At 44.3% G+C, this 25,704-nt stretch overlaps 2 protein-coding genes across 4 annotated transcripts in view; both read right to left on the bottom strand.

The window, feature by feature from the left end:
• Positions 1–2,520: 2,520 nt before the first annotated feature.
• Positions 2,521–3,130, bottom strand: LOC126507741 (U6 snRNA-associated Sm-like protein LSm6). Its single transcript, XM_050152471.1, has one exon. The coding sequence runs from the start codon at positions 2,976–2,978 to the stop codon at positions 2,751–2,753; it is 228 nt and encodes a 75-aa protein (XP_050008428.1). The 5' UTR covers positions 2,979–3,130; the 3' UTR covers positions 2,521–2,750.
• A 1,151-nt stretch (positions 3,131–4,281) lies between these two features.
• Tshr (thyroid stimulating hormone receptor) overlaps positions 4,282–25,704 on the bottom strand; it is a 131,088-nt gene continuing 109,665 nt past the window's right edge. The window contains exons 9-10 of one of the 3 annotated variants that reach the window (XM_050152397.1): positions 12,154–12,342; positions 4,282–8,892 (exon numbers count right to left, since the gene is read on the bottom strand). In XM_050152397.1, the coding sequence (XP_050008354.1) occupies positions 7,479–8,892; positions 12,154–12,342 (1,603 nt within the window). In that variant the 3' untranslated portion in view covers positions 4,282–7,478. Of the gene's footprint in view, positions 8,893–12,153; positions 12,343–19,049; positions 19,514–21,302; positions 21,430–22,536; positions 24,079–25,704 lie in introns of those variants that run through there. The other 2 variants (XM_050152399.1, XM_050152398.1) reach the window with 2 other exon arrangements.

Here is a 25,704-nt window from a genome sequence, read left to right on the forward strand (position 1 = left end):
TCCAGACAGACGCAGGTTAAGATCCTCCCTGGTAAGCCAGCTCGTGGGCTACACAGAATATTAGAAATGGGTTAGAACAATATGTAAGAGCTAGCCATAAGGAACTGGAACTATCCGGGCCAGGCAGTGTTTGAAGGAATACAGTTTCCGTGTAATTATTTCGGGCATAAGCTAGCCATGCGGGTGGCCGGGTGCTGGGGACGCAGCCCTGCCGCTCCTATTTCAACACCTCCCTCCCTCCCTCCCTCCCTCCCTCCCTCCCTCCCTCTCTCTTTCTGTGGAGGGACCAGAGAGGTGTCTCTGTGGTAAAGAGCGTTGGCTGCTGTTTTCCAGCAGTCCTTGGTCCATTCCCAACACCCACATGGTGGCTCACAACACTCTGTAACTCGTTCCTGAGGATCTGATCTTGTCCTCTGGCTCCTCAGGTACTAGGCATGTATTTGGACAACTGAATGAGACATTGAAAGGTATGGAACCTCTAATTGGTGAGAGATCTGTTATAAACAGGTGTATGATACCTTTGCTTGTAAAACCAAGTTCCAAAGACTAGGCAGGTGTCCAAAGTGATCGGAGATGTGATATTCTGAAATTATGCGTAAGAGGAAAAAATGTTGACCTCAGGGACCAAACAGGGCTTCTCACAGGAAAAGATAACCTCACTAGATAAAGTTAGACCTGTCAGGATTCTCATTGCCTATGGGGTGTAGAGAACTTTCTTGTAGTATATATGGGGTTTCTGGTGAGATTTCTAGGAGCTTACAGGTTTGTAGCTGTGAAGGGAGAAAAAGCCAATGTCCTTAAATGTGCTGAAATTCTCAGCTGGCAAGAGGCGTCAACCAGACTCTAGAGGGAGGGCCCGGCTCCTCTCCCTTCTCGTTTATGTGCTACCTCCCCCACACCATCTTCTTATCCTGCCTCAGTTTGTAAAGGATGAAACTGAGAGCTGCTTCTGGAAATAAAAGGGCTACATGTTTCTGGGCATGTCTTCCCACCACTAGCTGGGCGGTTAACTTACAAAAAAGTTAAGGAATTGTTCTCTGGAAATGGCTAATACCGGGCAACTGCCATAAGAGTTAACCACATATTTCTGAAATTCCCAGTCCTGCCCTCCACTTGCCTCTACCCAAGGCAGGTGCTATGGAACAATTGCCACACTTTCTCTGTCGTGTATTTTCTAGATGACTTCAGTTGCCTTCACAAATACACTGATAAAAGCAACTTGGGGAGGCGAGGGTTTATGTGGTTTATACTTCTTTTACTATTGCAGGGAAGTCAAGGCAGGAACTAAAAGCATTATATCCACTATCGAGAGCAGAGAGAGAATACATAGACTCTCGCTTGCTCTCAGCTGGCTTCTCCTCTCCTACACTGTTTAGGGTACCACCACCACCACCACCACCACCACCACCACCACTACAGCTGCCACCACCACCAACAGCCCACCCCACCTGCCTAGGCAATGGTGCCACCCAATGTGGGCTGGGTCTTCCTGCATCAGTTACCAAGGTATTTCCCTACAGACATGCCTACAGGCTAACCTGTTCTAGACAATTCCTTACTAAGACTCTTTCTAGGTAATTCTAGGCTGTGTCAGGTTGACAGTTAGAACTAACCAATGTGTAATTAAGGTCTCCAATGCTGAACCATTCTTATCACGTGATCACTACACACACTTTCTGCCACCTAGAATAATTCTTGGAAAGTTTTACAATTTCTCCTAGATACAGCATCAACCATTGTGGTGGTTTGGGGGCAAGGAGTCCCACCCAGTATATCCACTTGGACAGACACATGGACAGGGACATAATGGAATAGGTTGGCAGGGGTAATTGAGATGTGTGTACTCTGGGAAGATTAGTGTAGTGTGCACATTTTCCATGTGTAGCACAGGACGGGGGTGATTGGAAGAGAATGGTTGCTCTCTAGATCGGATGGACAAACCATTAAACAGAAGGACATGCTTGGATTTCAAGTATCTCTCCCACTACTGGCTTCCCTGTACTAATTAAAATGAAGCCAAGTGGCAGTGTGCATGTCTGGGAGGACTTCTGAGTGTCACAGCCATGGTCAGTTTTTCTCGTTTGCTCCAGTTGGCTGTGAGACGGTGAAAACAAGTATGATGCCGACCATCTCCTCTTTCCCCTGGATCAGGGCGTTGATTGACAGGGTATCCCTTTTCTCTGACATTTGTTGGAGCTATTAATACTTACCCTAGTGCTTCTTTTCTGTCTGAGTGCTTAGGGAACTCTTTGAGAAAGCAGAAAAGCACCTCGGCAAACAGAATGTAATTGTGTGAGTCCCGTGTTTGCATAGACCTATGGACTATTTGTCAGTGTCTACCTTGAGTTTTTCATTATAACCTGTATCATTTTAAAGCCCTTTCCACCTGCTGTCAGGAAAAGGAGATACAACATTGTAAATTTTAAATTTGAATTTCCTACAAAAACTAGGAATAGCAGTCTTGCTTTTCTCAAAAGTTTATCTCCTTTCTTTTTGTTGTTGTTTTTTTTTTATTTTAATATTCTGTACAGACAGGAGTAAATGTGAACATGAAATGTTTAAGACTTGATTTGTAATGTAACACTTCCATCTTATTTAAATGTCAATTAAAAAAACAAAACAAAACACACCAACCACTATGAAAACAGGCAGCAACTAGGGTCGTAAAAGAACAAAAAAACAAGCTCTTCATAATCAAGTACATCCAAGTGTGAAGAGGGCTGCTCCTGGTGTCTTCACATCCTCTGCTTCTAAGTACTTATATACAGCACATTGTTCCCGTGGATGAACGCATCCCCATACTTATTCTTCAGCTGCCCATTTACATACTCTTCCGTCTGCTCCAGTGCTATATTCATGTAGCCATCCAGGCAGGCCAGGACCCCTCGATAATCCACCCCAGAATTGAGCTTCACCACAACTGGCCGTCCGATGATCTGCTTTAAGAAGTCACTAGGGGTTTGCTTCCGCAGACTCATTCTTAACAATCTTGGGAGGCCAGGAACTGAGTTCTAATCTCCTCCGCTACTTAATCAGCTGTGCAGCTGGTAACTATCACCAGGTCACCTCTCATGGCCCCAGGCTCATCTCGCAGCCGGATCCGGAGCCTTCACGAGCCGGGCCTCTACGGAAGCGCAAAACCCTGTTGTTTTATTTTTGACTTTCTTCTTAATTTATTGGGCTTTTCTCATCATGAATCTTGATCCCATTCATTTCCTGTCCCTGCGTATCCAGCCTCTGCCCTTGCAGCTCTCCCCGACCCCAGATTCTGCTACACTATCCATGCGGGGCCCTTACTGGAGCTCCTCTTGGCTATCCTGCTGTTGCCCCTGGGTTGTAGAGATCTTGCAGCTTTGGGTCTATAGGACCGGTCCCTTCACTTGCTCCAGCAGATCACAAGGCAGGGTGGATATTGGGGTGGGGCACCCCATAACCCTGGCTTGGGCCTGGATAGTGGTCAGCCTGCCAGCTCTCCCTTGTCCTCACCACTAGACTGATCTCTTCTGCATTACCTTGGTGAGTTAACTCTTTGCAGTGATGAACAAGGGGCAGGGCCGGTTCTGCTTTCATGTCCTCGGGGTTGCATCTTCTACATCTACACCTTCAGGGCCAGCTCTACTGCGTGCTGCAGCGATGAGGGACAGGGCTAGATCTCCTGCTCTTTGACTTCAGGGCCAGCTTTTATTCTCAGGCATTGATGGGTAGGTGGGGGGGATCTCTCTCACCCATGACATCACAGTGATGATGAGTAATGGGGACAGCTCTTCCATGCTCATGGTATCAGGACTGGCTCACCCACACCTCTGCCAATGGGGTTGGCGCTACTGTGCTGCCCAGGTGAGGTGCAAGGCCTGATCTTCCAAGTGTTGCAGCTGGTGACAGGCAGGAGCAGCTCTCAGCCCTTCTAACCTCCGGACCCCTCTCCCAACCTGCCTCAGACATTGATGGGCAGAGAGGTGAACTTTTGTTTCTTTAATGTGGTTCTTGGTGAAAAACTTGAAAAGCATCATAAGAAAATGAGGGTTTTGTAATTCTCATGAGGGTTGATCTGTAGACGCAGTATCTAGGGTCTTTAGAAAATTGAATCTCAGGAAAGAATACATTACAGCGAGATTGTTGTCAAAATCCTTCTTGCCTAAAGACTATATGTTTTTTCAAAGTATGTTTCTTAACTAGGCTTCTGCGTGGTCTCATCATTGTAAATAATACTGCAATGAACACGAAAATGCAAATATTTTTAAGAAAGAATTTATTTTGAATTGATGACTATATATGCATGTATCTATGTATGGGTGCACTATGTGGGTGCATGTACCATCAGATGGCAGAAGAGAGCATCCGAGCCTCTGGATCTGGAGTTACAGGGGTTTGAGAGCCTCTGGCAGAGGTACTGGTAATCAGACATAGGTCCTCTGCAAGAACAGCATGCACTCTTAACCACTGAGCCATCCCTTCAGCCCCTTAGTTCTACTCACATAAGGATTCTGGGTTTCTTACCCACAGACAGGTTTCTGGATCACATGGTAGTTGTGGTGATTTGAATAAGCCCATACACTCATACATTTGAATGTGTGCTCACCAGGAAGTGGAACTGTTTGAAAGGATTAGAAGGCTTAGGAGGTGTGGGCTTGTTGGAAGAAATGTGTCACTGGGGGCGGTCTTTTAGGTTTGAAAAACCCATGCCAAGCCCAGTCTCTTTCTCTGCCTGCAGATCAGGATATAGCTCTTAACTACTTCTCCAGCACCATGCTTGCCTTTCTGCTGCCATGATGATACCGGAACAACCCACTGGAACTGTAAGCAAGCCCCTGTCTATGTAAGAACCTTAGCTCTCATCTTATAGGGATTAAGAGATAGTTTATTCTGGAGCGATTATAAGTGACTATGACTTGGGAACACAGATTTAGATTACTGCAAATTCTATGTTCCAACATGAAAACAGTTTTATAAAGTCTTTTTTTTTAAATAGTTTTACAGAACAAAGAAAACCATAAATCAAGGTAAATTAAAAATCCCTTGGTGGGTCCACCAGAGAGGGGGGTGCAATGGGATGGAGGAGCCATTCTATAGACCACAGAGGTCATCTGATTGCATTCTTGGATTGGTGGAAGCCAGTGTTCTGCTAAGTTAATAGCTTCTAAGACATTTTTATTTATTACCACAAGGTGTTAGTTCAGACACAGAGTGGGACAAAGAATGGCTGTTCCAGATTGGCTAAAACTAAACCCAAGTTAAGCAATTAGTCTCTGAACCTACAAAATTCCCACCTCTCCACCGTGCTGAAATTCCAATCTGTATTTGTTTTACTATCTTTCTATTCTTATCCATAGATGCCTACTAATGGATTCTAATTAACATTCTTGGAGTTGCTAATCAATCAATGTGGATTTCTCAGCAACTGTGCATAGTGTTTTCTCCTCTTTGATTTTAACATACACGTATAATTTTGATATCAAAAGAAATCAACAAATTAAACAAAATGCCATATACCTTAGTACAGGAAGAAAATGTATTGCCTTTTGCCCATGTGAATTTTGGTAACAATCTTGTTCGAGTCACTTCTCTTAGGACTTCGTTTTCAAAGCGCTAGATCAGCTACTCAAGATGAAACACAAGTGTCTGTCCAGATGTGGTGCCAAGACATCACAAGAGAGAAACACATGCCGTGGGTAACACATTTGCTTAACTTCAGTAGTTACGAGTCAACTGTCGGGAAAGCCAATGCTAATGTTCAAAGCGCCAGGGCCGTCATGGAAGGGCCGAGTGAGATGACCCACAAAACCCTACTTCACAGACTTAAAGTGACAAAACGTTTTTATTGTATGCTTTGGGTCATGAGCACTGAGAAGCAAATGCCAGGTCTGCTTGGCGGGTGAGGTGAGGCCCTAGAACAGTGTAGTAAGGAGCTCTCCAGTCAGGAAACCCAGAAGGTACTCCTGTAGACACGAACTCCTGGCCGTTTGAAGCAAGCTCACTATTGGCCATAAACGTTTTATGTCAGCGACTGGCAGGCTTAGAAGGGATCTGGCAGCGTCAGATGAAAAGGTTTCTCTCTTGACAATGCTAGTGTGGTATGAGATGCTGAGTGCTAAGAAGCCGACCTGTGAGGATGAGGTAAATGCTTGGAAATGAGTCTACACAGTCACATAATAACTCTATATTTTAGTCTATATTTTCTTCTTTTGTTTGCTTGAGACAGGGTTTCTCTGTGTAGCTCTGGCTGTCTTGGAATTTGCTTTGTAGACCAGGGTAGGCTTGAACTCAGAGATCCACCTGCCTCTGCCTCCCAAGTGCTGGGATTAAAGGCGTGCACCACCATGCCAGGCTGTATTATTAGTCTAGTGCATACACGTCCGTCTGTTTTGGACTTAACAGCAGTATAGATATAACAGTCAGATGAATAGTTAGGCTCATTCTCCATAGAGTCACTCAGAAGAATTTTTGGTTCAGATATGATGATCAAAACAAAAGAAAGGAAAATCTTCTTGGGTCATAGCATGGTTCCAAAAAGAAGTAGACAGCAGCTCCACAAGATAGAAAAACCAGGTTTAAAGATACATTTAAAGATACATGAAGATGTATCTTTAAAGAGGAGCTATACCTAGAGTTTTTAAAACAGAAGAGGCAACAAGCGCCTCCGTTTCAGTTTGGAGTTCCAGAGACTTGCTCGAAGCCCAGCAGTTAACTGGTGTGTAGTCACAGTGTTAACAGGTGACTAAGTGTGCTCTGACTCATTCCCACGTCTTGCTTAGAAATGTCTTCCGGAGCTCTCATCTTCTACAAGAAGATAATTCTTAGATTGCTCAACCATAAAAGATGGGATCTCAGCATGTTCTCCAGCCAGTGCAGGACAGCCAGGTCACAGCAGGTAGATGCTGGTGAAGAGACACTTGTTTCAGAGTCTAAGGGGAAAAAAAAAAAAAAAAAAAAAAAACCTCTCCCAGCTAAACTTCCCCCTTTTCATGTTTAGTGGAAGCAATTATGTAACATCTAGTCGTGTTTGGCTTTCCAGGGTTCTTTGGGATATCATGTAGACTAGACAGGCTGGGAACTCACTCTGTAGCTAAGGATGAACTTTGGATCCGCTCTGCCTCCACCTCTCAAGTGTGGCATTTTAGCTTTAAGGGACAAAAGCTTTCTTTGGTTATATCAGGGGAGCCAGCATGAAGCTGCTTAAGTAACTGAACACTGGCGATCTTCAGTATTAAACAACACTACACAAGCAGAGAAGGCAGATGGGGAAGGGTTCCGTTGATATCCGTGGAGCATGTCCCCTGGAGAGCATGGACTATATCCATGATACCTGGGACTTGGATATGCTGCTAGCTTCTCTCCCTTCTTGGAGACAATACTAGAGATGAACTGTGTCCCTATGAAACTTCACCTGCCCGAAGCCACGCATCCACGTGCCCTAGATTAGAATGTGCGTTCCAGAAGCCAGCCTTTTAAAGTCCCACTGCGAACAGTGCAGCGCCACTTTACAAGGCCGTTTGCCTGTCCTCTTCTGCGACTTGCCCCTGCATTTTTGGAGTGAGGTGGGCGTTTTCAAGGAGTTCGTAGGCATCTTGCATCTTGGGGAGACTCTGTCTCATGTCCTGGGGAACCTTTTGAATCGGAATCCCGGTGCTGTTGATTGGGCACACTCTCTGACCCTGGTATGACTGGGCCCGGCGTTTGCAGATGCCAAACTTGCTGAGCAGGATGAACACATCCCTCTGGAAGGCCTTCGTGAAAATGGCATAGAGGAATGGATTGGCGCAGGAGTTGAGGGGGTAGAAGAGAACCAGCAAGATTTTGGAGTTAGTGACGGTGATGAGGGGCTTGTTCATCAGTGCTGACAGGGCGTAGAAGGAGATCGGGGCCATGCACATGAAGTCGGTGAAGATCAACACGGCCATCCTCTTGGCAATCTTGGTGTCTTTATCGCGAGGGTTGTACTGCGGATTCCGGACCGTGATGTAGATCTTCACGTAGCAGGAACAGACGATGACAAAGGCGACAATATTGAGCAGCAGAACCAGGGCAATGTAGGCTAGAGCAAGAGGCGTGTCAGTGTCCATCGGCAGGCAGATGCTGACCTTGGCGTAGCTGCTTATTCCCACCAAGGGGAGCAGGGCCAGGAGGAAGCAGGAAACCCAGCCCCCCGCCATGATGGTGTACGCATGCCGGAGGCGGATCTTCCTGTCCAGGCGCATGGCGAAGGTGATGGCATACCATCGCTCCAGGGTGATGACTGTTAGCGTGTACACGGATAGTTCACTGGCAAAAACGGTGAAGAAGCCAGCCGTGTTGCACCCAGGGCCAGTCTGCCAGTCGATGGCGTGGTTGTAGTACTCGGACTGTGTGTACAGGTCCACAGAGGCAATGAGAAGCAGGTATACCCCCATGCAGAAGTCCGCAAAGGCCAAGTTACACATAAGAAAGCGAGGCACGGTCAGTTTATAGTGGCTGGTGAGGAGAATAAACAGGACAAAGATGTTGCCCAGGAGAGCCAGCAGACTGACAAACCACACCACGATTCTCAGGAACTTGTAACCCATGATGTCTTCACAAGGGTTAAACTCATCCGACTTGGGGGTGCACACCATGTCTTCATTGTCCCCACACACAGTGTAGTCATAGTGGCTGTCAAAGGCTAGCAGAGTCTCTTCCTGAGGATTTTTGAGCTCTTGGCCGAAACCAAGGATCTCATCTTCTTGTTCTTCAAAGAATACGTAGTAATGAGAGTTGCCCGAGCTCTCCTGGAGCTTGGGGTTTTGTTTGTACCCAACACCGTTGTCACTCAGATCTTCCTCGTACTCCTGGTAGAGGGGACCTCTCAGCACATTCACTGATTTTCTCTGGCGCAGATTCCGGATGCTACTCTCGTTACACATCAAGGACTCCAGGATTCTGTAAGGCAACAGATAGGAGTCACCTCTTGCGTAAAGTCCACCTTGGAGCCCCTGAAGCCCTGGGAAGATACACAAGTTACTTCTTCTGATGTTTTGGTGCTACTGATTCTTCGCGATCTGGATGGGCCCTCCTCTGCCACACCATTTAAAACATTAACTTGGTTTGTTATGTTGCATGCACCACAGCGTGGCATGGAGTTTCAGTGGCAGAATTAAACCTTCCTAGTCAGAAATCACTCCAAGTACTTCAAAGATCAACGAGAACACTTTAATAAAAGCATGCATCCAGATTCTGGCTAAGCCTATGGGATCCCGGCCATGACCAGAAATTGTCTACAGCTCAGAGTCTTGAGCTATAACATGGTAACCTTACGTATGCATTGAGTTGGCTTTTAAAGCTCCCATCCCAAGCTACATTTTCTGAGCAATTAGGTGGGTTTTCTTTTCCTTCCTTCCTTCCTTCCTTCCTTCCTTCCTTCCTTCCTTCCTTCTTTCTTTCTTTTTTTTTTTTTTCAAGACAGGGTTTCTCTGTAGCTTTGGAGTCTGTACTAGCTCTTGTAGACCAGGCTGGCCTCAAACTCACAGAGATCCACTTGCCTCTGCCTCCCGAGTGCTAGGATTAAAGGCGTGCACCACCATGGCCCGCTCATTAGGTGGGTTTTCTAGAACCAAAATGAAGCAGCAGTTTTTGGTTATCTTTAGATTACACTGAGCAGCACAGATGCAGCTCTCTGTTAAACAAACAAAGTTTGCTGTCTGAACAGCTGGCAGCAAGGCCATTTTCTCTTTGCGTTCCTCTGATGAGAAGAGGGGCTCCCTATGAGCCAGTTCTAAAGAAACATGTCCTGGGGGATCTGAATCCTAATTTACTGTACTAGTATAACTCTGACTTCCTTATTTTATACTTTCTAGGTTTGGTTAGCATGCTATTTGTCTTAGAGTTGTGTTGGAGACAGTACTTTTTCAGGTAAATTCTACTTCTGTGTAGCTTAGTATTTTCTCAGCAAACATTGGTAAAACCTCTATGATACTTGTTATTATTTTTTCTTTTCTTTTCTCCAAAAAGACAACTTGTTGTTGTCGATTCTCTTCTACTATGTGGGTACTGGGGATGGGACTCAGGCCTCTTGGAGCCATCTTTCCCACCCTCTGCTATGTCCATTGATATGACCTCACCTCTGCTATTGTGACCAAGGACACTGATCCTATTTCTCACTATCTTGAGCCACTCGAAGAAGAATCATGATCGAAAATCATGGACACGGGAGCCCACTTAGAATATGGCTCCTGTGGTTACTAGCTGTGCCATGTTGGGTGGATCTGTGAAACCCGTTCATTTGTGAGTGGAGTGAGAACACTGAATGAACAGAGGAGTAGCTTCTCCGAGCTGTTACAGCAGGACCGGGAGCATGTGTTTGTGAGTGCTGTTAAACACTATTCCTGTTCCAGTTCCAGAACTCCACACTCCCTTTGCCTTGAAGCTCATGGCCACCGTTACTCATTATTCAATTTTAGCCGCTTTTTTTTTTCATGGGATCCTTTCCTGGTCTATTAAATAAACCACCCCACCCCATTGTCTCATCCCTTCCCAGCCCAGACTGACATTTCCTTCTCTGTTTGTTGACTTCCTCCAGTAGATTATAAACTACATGCAAAAAGCTTCCTCATACCCCTGTTGTGGCTAGGATAATGCCAGGTACACAGGAGATGCTCACCAAATATTTGCTAACAAAATAATAAATGGCCACGGCACACGGGTATACTCATAGAAATAAGATTTACGTTTTCAATTTATTTTTTTACTTTTTTGAGTTTATAATATAATCACATCATTTCCCCTTCCTGTGTTTTCCTTTCTAACCCTCCATGATACCCCTCCTTCCTCTCTTTCAAATTCATGACTTTTTTCATTAATTGTAGTTGTTATTATGTGTGTATATGCCTAAATACATAAATACAACCTCTTCAGCCTGTCTAGTGTTATTTGTATGTTTATGATTTCAGAGCTGACCCTTTGTTATTGGAGAGCAAATTGGTGTGCTCTTCCCTGGGAAGACTCGCCCTTGCTCTCAGCATCCCTTAGGTGCCTGTTGTTCTCTGTTGAGGCCTACAGGCCCTCCCTGTACCAACATCAGCCTATCTATTGTTGTCCTTGTTCAGCTCCTGCTTTGGTAGTTATGTTGGTGAATCTCCATGGGTGTGGCGTCTGACATTCCTAGGAGATACAACACAGTAGACTCTATGTTCAACTGTCTCTTATAATCTTTCCATCCCTTCTTCCTCAGTGATCTCTAGGCCTTAGGTGCAGGGGTTATATTGTAGATGTATCTGTTGGTACTGGAAGGATTTACATTTTTACTACATCACCAGCAAGGTCCCCTCTAACCATGTGTTCCATCCCTGATCCTTTCCACTCAATGCCATGTAGTGTTAGTATAGCACCCGATATCAACACCCTGAGCCCCATGCAGCTATTATGGCTGTGATAGTCTCCTTCACCTAGCTCTTCAACCTTCCTCTTTGCATCTGCCTCTGTGATAAGGTCCGGATTTTTTTTTTTTCTGGTTAAAATTACGAGTGTAGAAAGTCACCTAGTAGATATTTGTGTAGAAACTAAAGGAAATGGAAATAGACAAACGAAGGTGGAGTTAGAACAGGAGATGGCGTGAGACCAAAAGAGGAAATAGGTCAGAGGTCAGGGACAGCTTGAAGTGTCAAGTGTGATGGAGTATCTCCTTGGCACTCTTGCAAGTAGCCAGCTACTGAAATAATACACATCATAGCTAGTACCTTTTACTCGTGACATTCTAGATATTCAATCCCAGGTGTTTCCAGTAAACTGCTTTATCTTCTCAAAACCCCTAAGGATGACGAGTGATGGTCTCGAACCTTAGAAGCTCAGGGTAGTTGAATGAGTACACTGAACACCGAGATGATACAGCTAGAAGCTGATAGGGTTGGGATGCAAGCCGAACCTGCTTCACTGTTCCTGCACACCGGACAAATTAGTCCTCTCTCCATGACATCATCATTTCTTATTGTCTCCCCTCCCCCGCCGCAGTCCAACAATGTTGGCCTTATTTCTCATCTGCGACCACTTTGCTCCCACAGCCATTAGGCCCAGGGCTTTCCTGCCGCTCGCGGGGAAGCTTGCAGTTCTTTCCCTCCTCGGTTTTAAATCCCATTCATTTCCCAATCTAAAACGAATCCAATTCCTGTCGTGGTCTCTCCTTGCTCCTTCCAGGCCCCTGCTACTTACCCCCTGATTTTCTTCTGGTTTTTAAAAGCACAGCAGTGGCTTGGGTAAGAGAGGTCAGCCCGCGTGAGGTGGAGGAGACTCAAGGACAGAGGGAGCTTCTTGAGAGTCCAAGTGTCTTTGGCGATCAGTTCCTTCAGGTGCTCCAGGCCTTTGGAGGGAAGGGCGGTGACACTGGTGGAAGACACATCTCTGGGATTCCGGGGACAAAACGACACAGACAGGCAGTGAGCAGCCAGGGCCTTTTAGTCTTTGCCACCCCCACCCCCCAAAACCACAGAGTCCTGAGATTGATGGGGAGATGACACGCCCCTTTCCAGATGACACGGACTGACAGGTAATCTGCGTTCATTACCTGCACCCACTGGGCCACAGCAGACATTGAGTGTCCAAGTCAAGGTTACAAGAAACTCCTGTTTTTTAAAAAGTTTTCATCAATCTTTGTTGTGTGTATGCATATTGCCATGGTGTGCATGTGGAAGTCAGAGGGCAGATTTGTGGAGTTAGCGCTCTCCTTTCATCTTTACGTGGGTCCTGGGGATGGAACTCAGGTCTTCGTGCTTATGTGGCAAGTGCTTTGTACCTAGTGAGCCATCTTACCAGCCTAGAACTGCTGTTTTTATTGCATGGAAGTCTTGCATTTAATCAGCATAACTCCATAAATATTTTATTCTTTTTGATAAACTCTTGGAATCAGAGAGGACAAGAGCATTATTTTGTAAAATGACATCATACAACTATTAAAAGATCTCCAGAAAAAAAAATCAAACAAGGTCAACGGCACTTAAACTCTTATCACTTTCTGGGGCTGGGGGGGGGTGGGAGCTTATGTCTGGAGACACATAAGGTACTCATTTGTAGGATTGGATCAATATTATGAAAATACTCTCCATTAAATGCAGAACTGAAGAGTTCCATAGTTACATAGTGAGTCATGGCTAAGAGAACTCTCCCCAGCACAGTTTCTTTTAGAAAACTGTAAATATATTCCTATTTTTAAAAAGCCAATTATTTTATTAATAATCTAACATTACTTCTGCAAACTGTGGGAGGGAGATGTGGTGGGGTAAGGGGTTGTTACTATCAATGTTAGTTATTAAAGTAGAATGGTTTTGACTTTGAAGTAACAATTATCTCTTCTCTAGTCCCAAAGAGTAAAGACTATATGTCTTGTTGATGTATATACAGATATATATATATATACACATATATAGATGATGCTTATACAGAGTAGAGACTGTATGTCTTGTTGATGTATGTATGTATGTATATATATATACACACACAGAGATGATGTCTATATGTCTATACAGACTGCATGTCTTATTGATTTATATAGATATAATGTCTATACAGGTATGTCTTGTTGATGTATATATATATACAGATGATATCTATACAGAGTAGAGACTGTATGTCTTGTTGATGATTTTTCTTGTATTGCAAAATAACTTGAATAAAGCAATGAATATTTAACCTGCCATCTCTCTTCTTTAAAAAGTCACTATGCATTCCCTATCCAAGGCATATATTTATACTTAAAATATTTACTATAAGATGGGTGTGGTGGTATATGCCTTTAATCATAGCACAAGGGAGGCAAAAGCAGATGGATCTCTAAGAGTTCTAGGCCAGCCTGGTTTACAAAGCAGGTTTCAGGATAATGAAGACTACATAGTGGGACATTGTCTCAAAAAGAAAAGGCAAAACTAAATTTAAAAAAATTAATATCAACCTGGATTGGTGGCATATGTCTGTAACATCAGCACTTGGAATTTGAAGGCAGGTGGATCAGGAGTTCAAGGCCATCATCCTTGGCTGCACAGTGAGTTCAAACCAGCCTGGACTACAAGAAGCCCTGTCCATATACCTATGTGGTAACCGATAGCTCTCTGATAGAACTTAAGACTGACTTAACAAGAGGGAAACCATACTTGTTACTGGAAATCTAGCCAACCAACAGGGCTAGTGAAGTCATGGACCTTGGAGGAGAACCCACAACATCACTCTACTAAACCAGCATATCCATAACTACATTCTAAATACTTGTCTTATACCCACAGATAAATCTAGTCCTTACTCCTCATCAGGGAATCCTCTCTTTGCAACCAATGGAAACCAGCACAGAAGACCACAACCAGTCAAAGTACAGAGTTGTGAAGCCCAGCCCCAACATATACATCTATAAAACCATTCCTAAACCAGAGGCTCAGGGATCACTGCAGAAGAGGGGGCAGAGAGATTGTGAATGAGAGGAGCAGGAAGCTTGCGTCTCCTAGGAATGTCAGGAAGTACACCCATAAAGTCTCACCATCAAGACTTCCTAAATGTGAGCTGAACAAGGACCCCAACAATGGACATGCTGGTGTTGGTAAAGGGAAGGCCCATAGGCCCCAGCCCTACACAAAGAACTACAGGCAACTAGGGAAACCTGGGAGTGGAAGAAGTCGTCTTCCCCAGGAAAGCACACACCAACTAGGTATCTAATACAAAACAGCCAGCCCTAAAACATACATACGAATGACAGTATAGAGACTGAGCAAGTTACAGTTAATGTGTTTACAAATACAGAGGTATGTACATGTGTATATATGTGTGTAACAATACTGAATGGAAAATAGAGGTCGCGAGTTTGAAAGAGCAAGAAAGGGCATACGGGAGGGTCTGCAGGGAGGAAAGGAAGGGGGGAAATGATGTAATCATATTATAATCTCAAAAATTTACAGAAAAACAAGAAGAAAAAACAATTAGTAGTGTCTGCTTAGCAAATAAAATCTACTGTTGTCAACTCCTCCATTACAATTGGATTTAGCTGGGATTTTATCATCAAGGTTCCAGACTGCCAGAACTTGATACTGTTCTTTTTTTAAATTTATTTTATTATTATTATTTTTTAAATATTTATTTATTTATTTATTATGTATACAATATTCTTTCTGTGTGTATGCCTGAAGGCCAGAAGAGGGCACCAGACCTCATTATAGATGGTTGTGAGCCACCATGTGGTTTCTGGGAATCGAACTCAGGACCTTTGGAAGAGCAGGCAATGCTCTTAACCGCTGAGCCATCTCTCCAGCCCTATTAGTATTATTATTTACTGTTTTATGTTCATTGGTATGAGAGTCATATGTTCTGAAACTGGAGTTACAGACAGTTGTGAGCTGCCATGTGGGTGTTGGGAATTGAACTCAGGACTTCTGGAAGAGCAGCCAGTGCTCTTAACTGCTGAGCCATCTCTCCAGCCCCTGTTCTTCTTTTTTTAAACAAATATAAAGCTCATATATATTATCCTTGCTGTCACCATAGAACTATGATTCTTGTGGGAGAAGGTGTCATATTAGTTATTTTGGTTGGTTTTCTATTTAAAATTTTACGGTTCTGTGTTCTCCAACTTTGCCTGTTACCGAGAATGAACTTTGGCACTTGTCCCTGAATGCTCGCCAGGTGATTAACACCAGCACAAGATGTTTGGGAAATTGGCATAAATAATTCCGCAGTTGGGGAAGGAGCAGAGGGAAGAGAAAGCGCCTTTAGCACAGCTGTGAAGTGTGGCCTCTCCTGTCCTTTGGATGCCCCTCATTCCCCGCCCCACCTCCCTATCCTGGAGCTGAAGTAGTCTGTGTAGCTAGCTGCTCATTTGACACCTTCACCTTCATGCCTCGCAGACACCTCCAGCTAAACAGAGCTGAAACTGAGGGGGGGCAGTAATTTGGGGTTAGCTACTGCTACCCCTCTTCTTTATTCTCCATTTTCCCCTGTCATAGTACTCAGTACTCCTATGGCTCAGTTGCTCAAACTTGAAGTAACTTTGGTATGCAGAACTTCAAGATTTAACATAGCAAAGAGCTGTGGGTTAAATTTCAAAAGTTCTCAGATCCATACATGTCCAGCAATTTGTACCTTTGGGTTCTCCATCTTGGATTAAACCAACTTGACCTTAAAAACTTTTTAAAAAAGTTGTATCTGCATTGAATATATATAGAGTTTTTCTCATTACTCCCCCAACAAAATATGGCGATATAGCATAGCATTTACTTTGCATAAGGTAGCATAAGCAATTAAAGAATATTTAAAATATAAGGGAGGACATAGCTGGGCTAAATGCAAACACAATGCCATTTTATATAAGGGATTTGGTCAGTCTGAATTTTGATATTCTTATTGGATCCTATAATCAGCTCCTCTCAGATACTGACTATGCCCGAATCTTCACTTCAGACCCTCTCAGTCCAGCTAGCATCATCTTTTGTTGCAATCACTTTCATATTTACTCTTTTTTCCTTCTGATCTGTTTGCAGGCACCACCTAGAATGGTCTTGAGAATCAAGTAATGTCACTCTCCCGCCTCACTTCCCAGTGGCTCCCCAGTGTCCTATCCGTGCTTTATGTCTTATCCTTCAAGGCCTCTCAGCTCTGGTCCTTGACGACCTCTCCAACTTTGGTCTCGAGTGGAAGGCTCCCTGATGCAGCTCTAAGCATCCATTGTCCATGCTGTGCTTCAGGTGTCCTGGTGTGACTCTCCTGAAGCAGGTTGTTCCGCCCACCCTGGTCCACACTCACGGGGTCAAGTCGTCAGAGCCGAGTGGGGTTTGTTGTTCTTTTCCTCATCCGTGTTTTATACTGACCCTGTCTTGCCGAGGTCTGAAGTTCTCAACAGACACTAGAATGTTATCAGAAACAAAGGCAGCAGCTCCTTTCTACTTCCCAGGTGACCCTGCGAGTCATCTCTACTCGAAATAGTACGACTGGAATGGATCTTCCCTCCCTTCCTACCAGTATCAAAGGGAATCTTTCCTGCCTTTTATATACCAGCTTCAGGGGTTTGAAGCTATAGTTCTTTCATGTGGTCTCCTTTGCCTTGTTCTACATTCATGCCCTCAAGATCTATAGTGAAATAAAACTGAGCTCCCTCCAGCCATCAGATACCAGCCCAGTTGTCCATGTGCCCAAATACTTGTGACCTGTAGTGATATTTCATTTGTTTTTTTTTAAAATATTTATTTATTATACATATATACACATAGACAATATTCTGTCTATGTGTATGCCTGCAGGCCAGAAGAAGGCACTAGACCCCATTACAGATGGTTGTAAGCCACCATGTGGTTGCTGGGAATTGAACTCAGGACCTTTGGAAGAGCAGGCATCTCTTCCAAACCTGAGCCATCTCTCCAGCCCTGTGATATTTGATTTGTATTTTAATAAATAAAGTTTGCCTGAAGATCAGAGAGTAAAGCAGCCCCACTGACCAGCCTTACAGACCAGGCAGTGGTGGCACACACTTTTAATCCCAGTCACCACACTAATTTGCCATAGTGGTGGTAGTGGTGCACACCTTTAATTCTCAGCACTAGAGTGTCAGGAGCCATTTTCCTCCTAAAATTATTATAGAAACCATCGCCCTGGGAGCCTGCAGAGAACCCCACACCCCCAATTATATTGAGAAACTGTTCTATTGACAGGGCCTACCCCACACCCAAATTAGCTGTTAATAGAGAGCTATCTGTTAGCGGAACCCGCCCCACATTCCAAACTATCTAGAGAACTAGGTGTGTCAACTCCTAGTTGTGACCTCCTGGCCTATGTGACCAATGTGCGGCAAGAGTCCAGGCCCCTGTGCCCCCCCCCCCCCCCCCCGCCCGATTCCTTATCCTATATAAGCTGTAACTCTGTCTCTAATAAACGGAGGCTTTGACAAGAACCCCCGCTTGGCCTCCTTCTTCTCTCTTAGCCCATTATCTTTCAGATAGTGCCTCTCCGGGACCCTGGAATAACTGACTGCAGGGTGGGTTACAGCCCCTAGACTAAGTAACCCACCTAAGGCGGGCTACACTAGAGAGAAATATAAGATGGGAGGAGATAGCTCTCACACACAGTCTCATTCTGAGATTCCTGGAGGCAGGATTGCCATATCTGTCTGAGGTAGAGTTAAGAATCAGAGTCTGGCTGTTTGTTTTGCTTTTCTGACCTTCAGGTTGAACGCCAATATTGGTCTACAGTGACCCTTCCTACCACCAAAGCTTAGGTCTCAACTACACTTCATCTGAGTTTTGCAAAAATGTCACGAAGGTCTCCCGGAAATCTAATGACCCCCCTGCCTTAACACTTAGAATAGGATACGCTGCCAAAAACACAATCTTACCACACTACTGCAGCAGCGAGCGAGGTATGGTTCCCTCAGGACATCGAGCTGCTCAGAAGAGGATTGCTTTTCCCTCCACAGAGAGACTGTCCCTAGACTCTGTCATCTGTCTTGGTATTCACTCTCATTCAGTTAGACCACACTTTCAAACAACTTCTTAGAAAGACCAGCTAGAAAAGATTCAGCTTGCTTGCAGTTTTCATTCTTTGACTTGCTAGTATTTTAGGTTGCAAACTTTTATTAAAAAATCTCTCTTTCGGGCTGGAGAGATGGCTTAGAGGTTAAGAGCATCGCCTGCTCTTCCAAAGGTCCTGAGTTCAATTCCCAGCAACCACGTGGTGGCTCACAACCATCTGTAATGAGGTCTGGTGCCCTCTTCTGGCCTGCAGGCATACAGACAGACTATTGTATACATAATAAAAAATTTAAAAAAATCCCTCTTTCAAAATTGAAGTTACTTGTCTTATTATAGTCTAATACCACTGTTGCTTTTCATAAATAGGGTGCCACTCAAGTTCCTATGATATGGACTAGCTTTAACTCTGTGTGTCGGTCTCCCTCCCTTTTTCTGTCTCTGCTGTCTCTCTCTCGCTGCTCGCTTTCTCCTCTCTCTCTCTCTCTCTCTCTCTCTCTCTCTCTCTCTCTCTCTCTCTCTGTGTACCTGCCGATATGTACGTGATGGTGATTAAACTCAAGTTTTATACCCTCTACAGCTGACATTCTAAGTCCCTGCCCCGGAAGTCCTTAGAACCTTCTCTTCATCCTCAGTGTGAGAGTTCTCGAAGCTGTGCCACGCTGTGAATCCTTTTACCATTTTTTTCTTCTAGTCACATTGGTTTGGATCCTGCTTAGTCTGAACTGTTAGGAAATGTTCTTCTCTGGGAACTCTTCTTGGGAAGACTCATTTTTCCAATTTTCTCTTCCTCCTTTCTGGAGTTCCCAGGAAGTGGGAAAGGAACCTCTTGTATTCCCCAGACACACGTCCTTCTTTTCTTGTGATTATCACCTTCTGCTCTGTAGTCTTCTGGTAGAATGCTTTCACCGTATTGCCCATCTCTTGCACTGAGTTTTTCCACTGTAGCTTCAAGAGAGCTTGTACTCTGTCCTGCTTAGAGCAGTATTTTTGATACTTAGACTTCAGGCTGGTGATATGGTTTGTCAAGTGCAAGAGAATCTTTCTAAGCCTTTCTTGTTCTTTCGTTCTTCCGGTAACAGCATGACCTGCGAAACCCAGTGCAACGCTAATGAATGTGGGTACAACCACACTGGATTTTAGGAAGGCAAAGGAACAAATACAGAGGATAAGTTTGAAATTCACGTATGGTTTCTGGCTTCCTCATTTACTCATGGTTGCTTAGCAGCAGCCGTCACTATCCTCAATAGAGTTGTGGGGGGTGAAATGTCTTATCAGATCTACCAGGTCACTAATTGCTCTGTGAAAAGTGAGTGCCTTGCTGTTCTCTGTAGGGTCTGATTCTTCAGACTCCCTTTCCCATTTGTTTTCCTGGGTTTTGGGCTCTCATGGTAGAAGCATTCTTTGCCCTGGTGCCCAGTGGCTACTCATTAACACTGACAAGTGAGCTTGGCCGCTAGCTGACTTTGTTTTTGGGCAGCTGCAAAGAAAGATGGCCATTGTGTTACTGGACTCCAAAATGGTCAGGTTATATTCCAGCATGGGGCGGGGGGGGGGGGGGAGGGGGGCAGAAGCACATGAGCCCCTACCCCAGCTGATGACCTACTGATACTTGGTGGCTTTGGAGTGAGGAGAATCAGCTCTCTGGAAGGGTGTGGCCGGCCTCCTAGATCTCCACGCTCCAGCAAAAGGCCCACATGCAGGGATACTTTGGCAGCATGAATTGGGCTCACTGAATTACTTTTAAAAAACAAAAGACACTGAGTTGGAAGGGAGGCAGGGAGAAGGGAGTGTTTCTGGGAAGAGTTAGGGGGAGACACGGGGAGTGAATATAATTGGATGTGTGTAGTAAATTGCCAAAGAATTAATGAAAGTATTGTATTTATAAAAGGTCAGGTTATGGTGTCGTTTTTGCTTCCCTGTTTTTTTTTAATTTTAATTTAATTTTTTGTTTCCCTGTTTTCTAACGTCTTCACCAAGGAGACTTGAAATCTAAAGTTCTGAACTCCTAATAAAGATACGTTATGATGGCAGCATTTTGCAAGCATGGGTTAGGGAGTATGATGATCAAAACTGATTGTCAATATGACAGGATCTAAATCACTGAGGAGATGAGTCTCTGGATACGTACGCCTGTGAAGGATTATTGATTTGGGTTAAATGAAGTGAGAAATCCTATCCTAAAAGTGAGAAAACCTGCCATGCCATGGGATAGGATCCTGAACTAAAGAAAAACGAGAAAGCTCGCCGGGCACATATAGTCAAGCACATATAGTCGTCTCTGTCCGATTCCTGACTACAGATGTGGTGTGAACAGCTGCCTTCTCCACACCCTCCCTGCCATGATGGAGGGTACCTTTGAACCAGGAGCCAATACAGTAAACCCTTTCTCCCTAGGTTGCTTGTCAGGGGATTTTCTTTTCTTTTCTTTTTATTTTTTTTTTGGTTTTTCGAGACAGGGTTTCTCTGTGGCTTTGGAGCCTGTCCTGGAACTAGCTCTGTAGACCAGGCTGGTCTTGAACTCACAGAGATCTGCCTGCCTCTGCCTCCCGAGTGCTGGGATTAAAGGAGTGCGCCACCACCGCCCGGCTTGTCAGGGGATTTTATCTCAGCGACAGGGAGAGTAACTAATGCAGAGGGTCAGTGTTACCAGACAGACACATTCAGCCAGTCCTCCACCGTTTAGTTCCCTGTTGTCTCGAACACGGGGACAACCACAGGCCACACACATCACCTCTATGCCCCGCACTACAAGGGTCCTGGGCAGAGCAAGACAGTTGCCTCTGGCTGTCTTTCCCTGGGAGATCTCTGCGTTTTGCTTCCCTTCTCCCCTGCCTTTCTCTTTCATAACTCTCCCGACTGTGGACACGCCCTTACCGTCTTCTTTGCATAGGTTCAACCTATCATCTTTTTCTTTTAGCCGCCACTCTGCTGGGCATGTGGACTCTTCAACAGCTTAGACAATGCTGCCAAATGCCGAGCTAGAGCAGACAGCCTCCCGTCTCTGGTGTGGATGGAGAAAGAGCATTAGTCTGAAGAAAATCCTCAAGCTTAACAACTCAGGGTTCTTTTAATGTACTGGAAGCTGTATCTTGTCTTATTTACACCATTTTTTTTATTTGATCACTTTGCATCCTAGATTTCCTTAGTGTAATTTCTTACTTACAACTAGGCATTCAGCAGACAGCTAAAGCCCACGGGTTCCATAATTTGTGCCACGAGAGCTCATGAAGCTTCCTGTTGCCTTATGGACCTTACAATGAAGGATTTCTCACAAGCCAAGGATCAATCAAGAGAAGAACTTTACCACAAGGAGATGAGAACACAGGGCCTCTGAGTCACAATTTAATGAACAAGATAGATTTCTATGTCCTGTTAGAGAGAGTGTGCCCACGTGACAGCCCACAGCTTCCTCTTTCCTTCCACTACTGTGGGAACAGAACTGCAAGAGAGACAAAGAAGCTGGTATTTACCCATGTTTGCATGGGGCAAATCGTGCGCATAATTCTATGAACTAAAACATCCATGTTGTACTTACGTTGGTGGCTTATTTATAATAATAATATTATTACAGATAATAATATCCAGACAGACCGACCTTCCCCGTCAGTTAGCCGGCTGCCAGGATTGTCTGGTTAATGGTGGTATCCCGAGTAAATGCTGTTGCAGAGTGTAACTCGCTTGATTGTTTTCACCTTTGCTACAAAGTCCTATGTATCCTCAATTCTTTTAAACATAAGTCATTGAATCAATATGAATAAAACAATCAAAACTTATGGTGATGGAAAGGCCATACTTTTTTGAAATTGAAAGTACAAGATAAAGTTTGTGTGAAGATATTTAGCAGCGTCTCACTGGCATTCACAAAAAGCAGATTTTTTTTTTTTGTATTTAAAGATATGAAACGGGAAGGAAAAACATAACTGTACTGTTTGTTCTTCAGGTTCATCACTGTGGAGAGATCACGGTTAACAAACGTTGACTGGTTGGGCTGGAGAGATGGCTCAGAGGTTAAGAGCACTGGCTTCTGGCTGCTCTTTCAGAGGTCCTGAGTTCAATTCCCAGCAACCACATGGTGACTCATAACCATCTGTAATGAGGTCTGATGCCCTCTTCTGGTGAGTAGGCATACATGCAGACAGAACACTATATATAATAAATAAATACATCTTAAAAAATGTTGACTAATAACTATAAATTTATATGACATTGAGGACATTTTGCCAGTTTTGTTTTCCTGGGGTTTATTCAACAAAACTTTTCATATTCCGTTTCCCCCCCCATTCTTTAAAGATTTATCTGTCCTGAAACCAGCTTTGTAGGTCAGGCTGGTCTCGAACTCACAGAGATCCGCCTTCCTCTGCCTTCTAAGTGCTAGGATTAAAGGCGTGCACCACCAACACCTGGCTGGTGCTATCACTGCCCGGCTAAATGTTTTTTAACATGCCAAAGGACAAACACAGAACCACCCTTTACTTGAACAATAAACTGTGATTAAATTGTGCTCTAAGAGAGCTTATGACTTGTAAATTATTTTCTTTGAGATAAAACCTTATTCTACTAGTACTTAGCATATATGAAAGTATTTATTCTGCATGAATCTCTAGGTTTAGGGCAGAATTCCCAAGATTTTAGTGAAATTTTTCTTTATTTAAGATATAAAACAAACAAGAAAACAAAAACTTTCCTCTTGGAGAATGGTAATGGTTATATTTTTAGTTGATTAAAGAAAAACAAGTATTTGTCTGACTCTGAGAATCTTCACACTAACTCCGTCACCTCTCTCCTACCCAAAGGAAGCCACTAGCTAGTGTCTACTTTGCGAATGATATCTCACTAGTTGTTAAAAAATAATGCAAGTTGCGGGTGGTGGTGGTGCACGTCTTTAATCCTAGCACTCGGGAGGCAGAGGCAGGTCAGGTGCCTCTCTGTGAGTCTGAGGTCAGCTTGGTATACAGAACGAGTTCCAGGACAACCAGAGCTGTTACACAGAGAAACCCTGTCTCCAAAAACAATACAAAAACAACAAAAACGCAATGCTAGCATTATAGACGGCTGTGATTTAAGGCATTAATTTTTTCCCCATGCCAGTGACTACAGTAGTAAGAGTCATTAATAAATGAGGATTTGGGGGGAAAGTCAGTATCCTTAGTTTCTAGTACTACTCCAATTGATCTGACGAGTCCTAGGGCTGATGTTGTTTATCCTGGATCTTGTTCAGAAGCCAGTACACAGCGCAGGAGGTTTAACTGTCTCTATTAGTTCTGCACAGACTTCCATGAGCCTCTTTCAATGCCTTTGCTGTGACCATGAAGGTGGGGCTGCGTCTTAAGAGGCATGAGGTACTTGAGTTGTTGCCTCAGCAACTTGGCTCCTGAGTCGGGCACTGCAACAGATCTGTTGGTCTTGGGTTTGCAACACTGCCACAATCAGTAAGCACAGAGGCCTGTCAGATTAACACCTTCTAACCTTGAATCCCTAGGAGGCTCCCCTTTCCAAGACAACTACCACAGGCGTTCCTCTGTGCAGCGCAGAAAGAAAGATGGTGTCCAAGCCGACGTGGTTTTCAGAGCTAGGTTCTCTCCTTTGAGGGAGGTACAATCCCTTATGAGAAGCTAGGAGATCCAGAAGAGCTAGAACTGAATACCTAGGACTAATAAAGCCAGGGTTAGAGGCAAAGAAAGGATGGCATGGGGTGAATTGAAGAGGTCACACCCTGTAAAGGGTTCTAATGTCCTCAAGGCCACCCTTCAATCAGCCCTTCTTCCTCATCAGATCAGGTTCTCCACAATATGACCTCAGAGAGTCTTTCAAATGCTGTTTTGAACCTAGCTGTCATGGACTTCTACTCTACCCTTTGCCCTTCCTCAGCTACACCCCCTCCCCCTGCCTAAAGCCCACCTCCTTTAATAAGGTCATTGCTAAATCACACTAACAAGAGCTAGTACCTTGGTTTTCTAAATATCTCCTTATGGCTCTTTTACATTAAATTTATGTCATAGCCACTTATTTACCTTCTCTTAAATTTTGTTTTGACCTCTCTCAAAGAAGAGTTCTCATCTCTTTGTTCAATAAAGTGCCCAAGACAAAAATGAGTGAACAAGCGTCTGCCACTTAGATCAGCCAGCTGTCCTCAGGAAAGGAAGGAAATGGAGGGGTATAAACCCGTGACAGCAGAGGGACGGCGGTTAGAACTCCAACTGACTTCTTTTCGGACCAGCTATTACCCAAATAGAAAACTGGACACAAGATTTGAACAGACACTTTTCAAAAGAAATTATGCAAATGCTAGTAAGCACATGAAAAGATGATCAACATCATTAATACCAAGGAAGCACAAACTGGGACCCAAGATTCCATTCATACACACTGTGATAACTAGACTCAAACAAAAGGACGGTAAACCTAGGTGTGGCAATATAGGCTTGAAATCCCAGCACTTGGGAGCTGGCTGCTAGCAGGAGCCTGAATTTGAGGCCAGCCTAAGTTACGCAGTGAAACTGTGTCTCAAAAAATTAAGGGCTTAGCCGGGCGGTGGTGGCGCACACCTTTAATCCCAGCACTCGGGAGGCAGAGGCAGGCGAATCTCTGTGAGTTCGAGGCCAGCCTGGTCTACAAGAGATAGTTCCAGGACAGGAACCAAAAAGCTATGGAGAAACCCTGTCTCGAAAAATCCAAAAAAAAAATTAAGGGCTTGGGATGTAGCTGAGTGGTGGAATGTTTGTCCAGTGCATGCAAGCCCTGGCTTCAGTCTCCATCAGCACACACACATATACACACACAAACACATGATTGATTAGAATGAAAAAAAAAGTTGACTGGGATGAAGCTCTCATCTATTATTGATGGAGAATAAAAAATGAGACAAACAATCAGGGCTGGGGAGATGGCTCTGCAGTTAAGAGCCCTGGCTGCTCTTCCAGAGGACCTGGGTTCAATTCCCAGCACTCACATGGCAGCTTATAACTGTCTGTAACTCCAGTTCCAGGGGATCTGGCACCCTCACACAGACATATATGCAGGCAGCACACCAATGCACATAAAAAAAAATCTTAAGAAAAGAAGATGAGAAGACCATTTTGGAAAACAGTTTGGTAGTACATCGAACAAAGTTAAACATTTATCTGCCCTGCGGCCTGGTAATTTTGCTTCTAGATTTTTATGCTAGAAAATTCAAAAGATACGTGGTTGTTTATAAGAGATCAGGACTTGAGAGAAGGTCCCGGGGAATGAGAATGTTCCCAGGCTTAGCCAGGGTAGAGTAATCAAGCGGTACAAT

Source organism: Alexandromys fortis, unplaced genomic scaffold (genome assembly GCF_014885135.2).
Source record: "Alexandromys fortis isolate MF-2015 unplaced genomic scaffold, M_Fortis_MF-2015_v1.1 scaffold_47, whole genome shotgun sequence".
Lineage (NCBI taxonomy): Eukaryota > Metazoa > Chordata > Mammalia > Rodentia > Cricetidae > Alexandromys > Alexandromys fortis.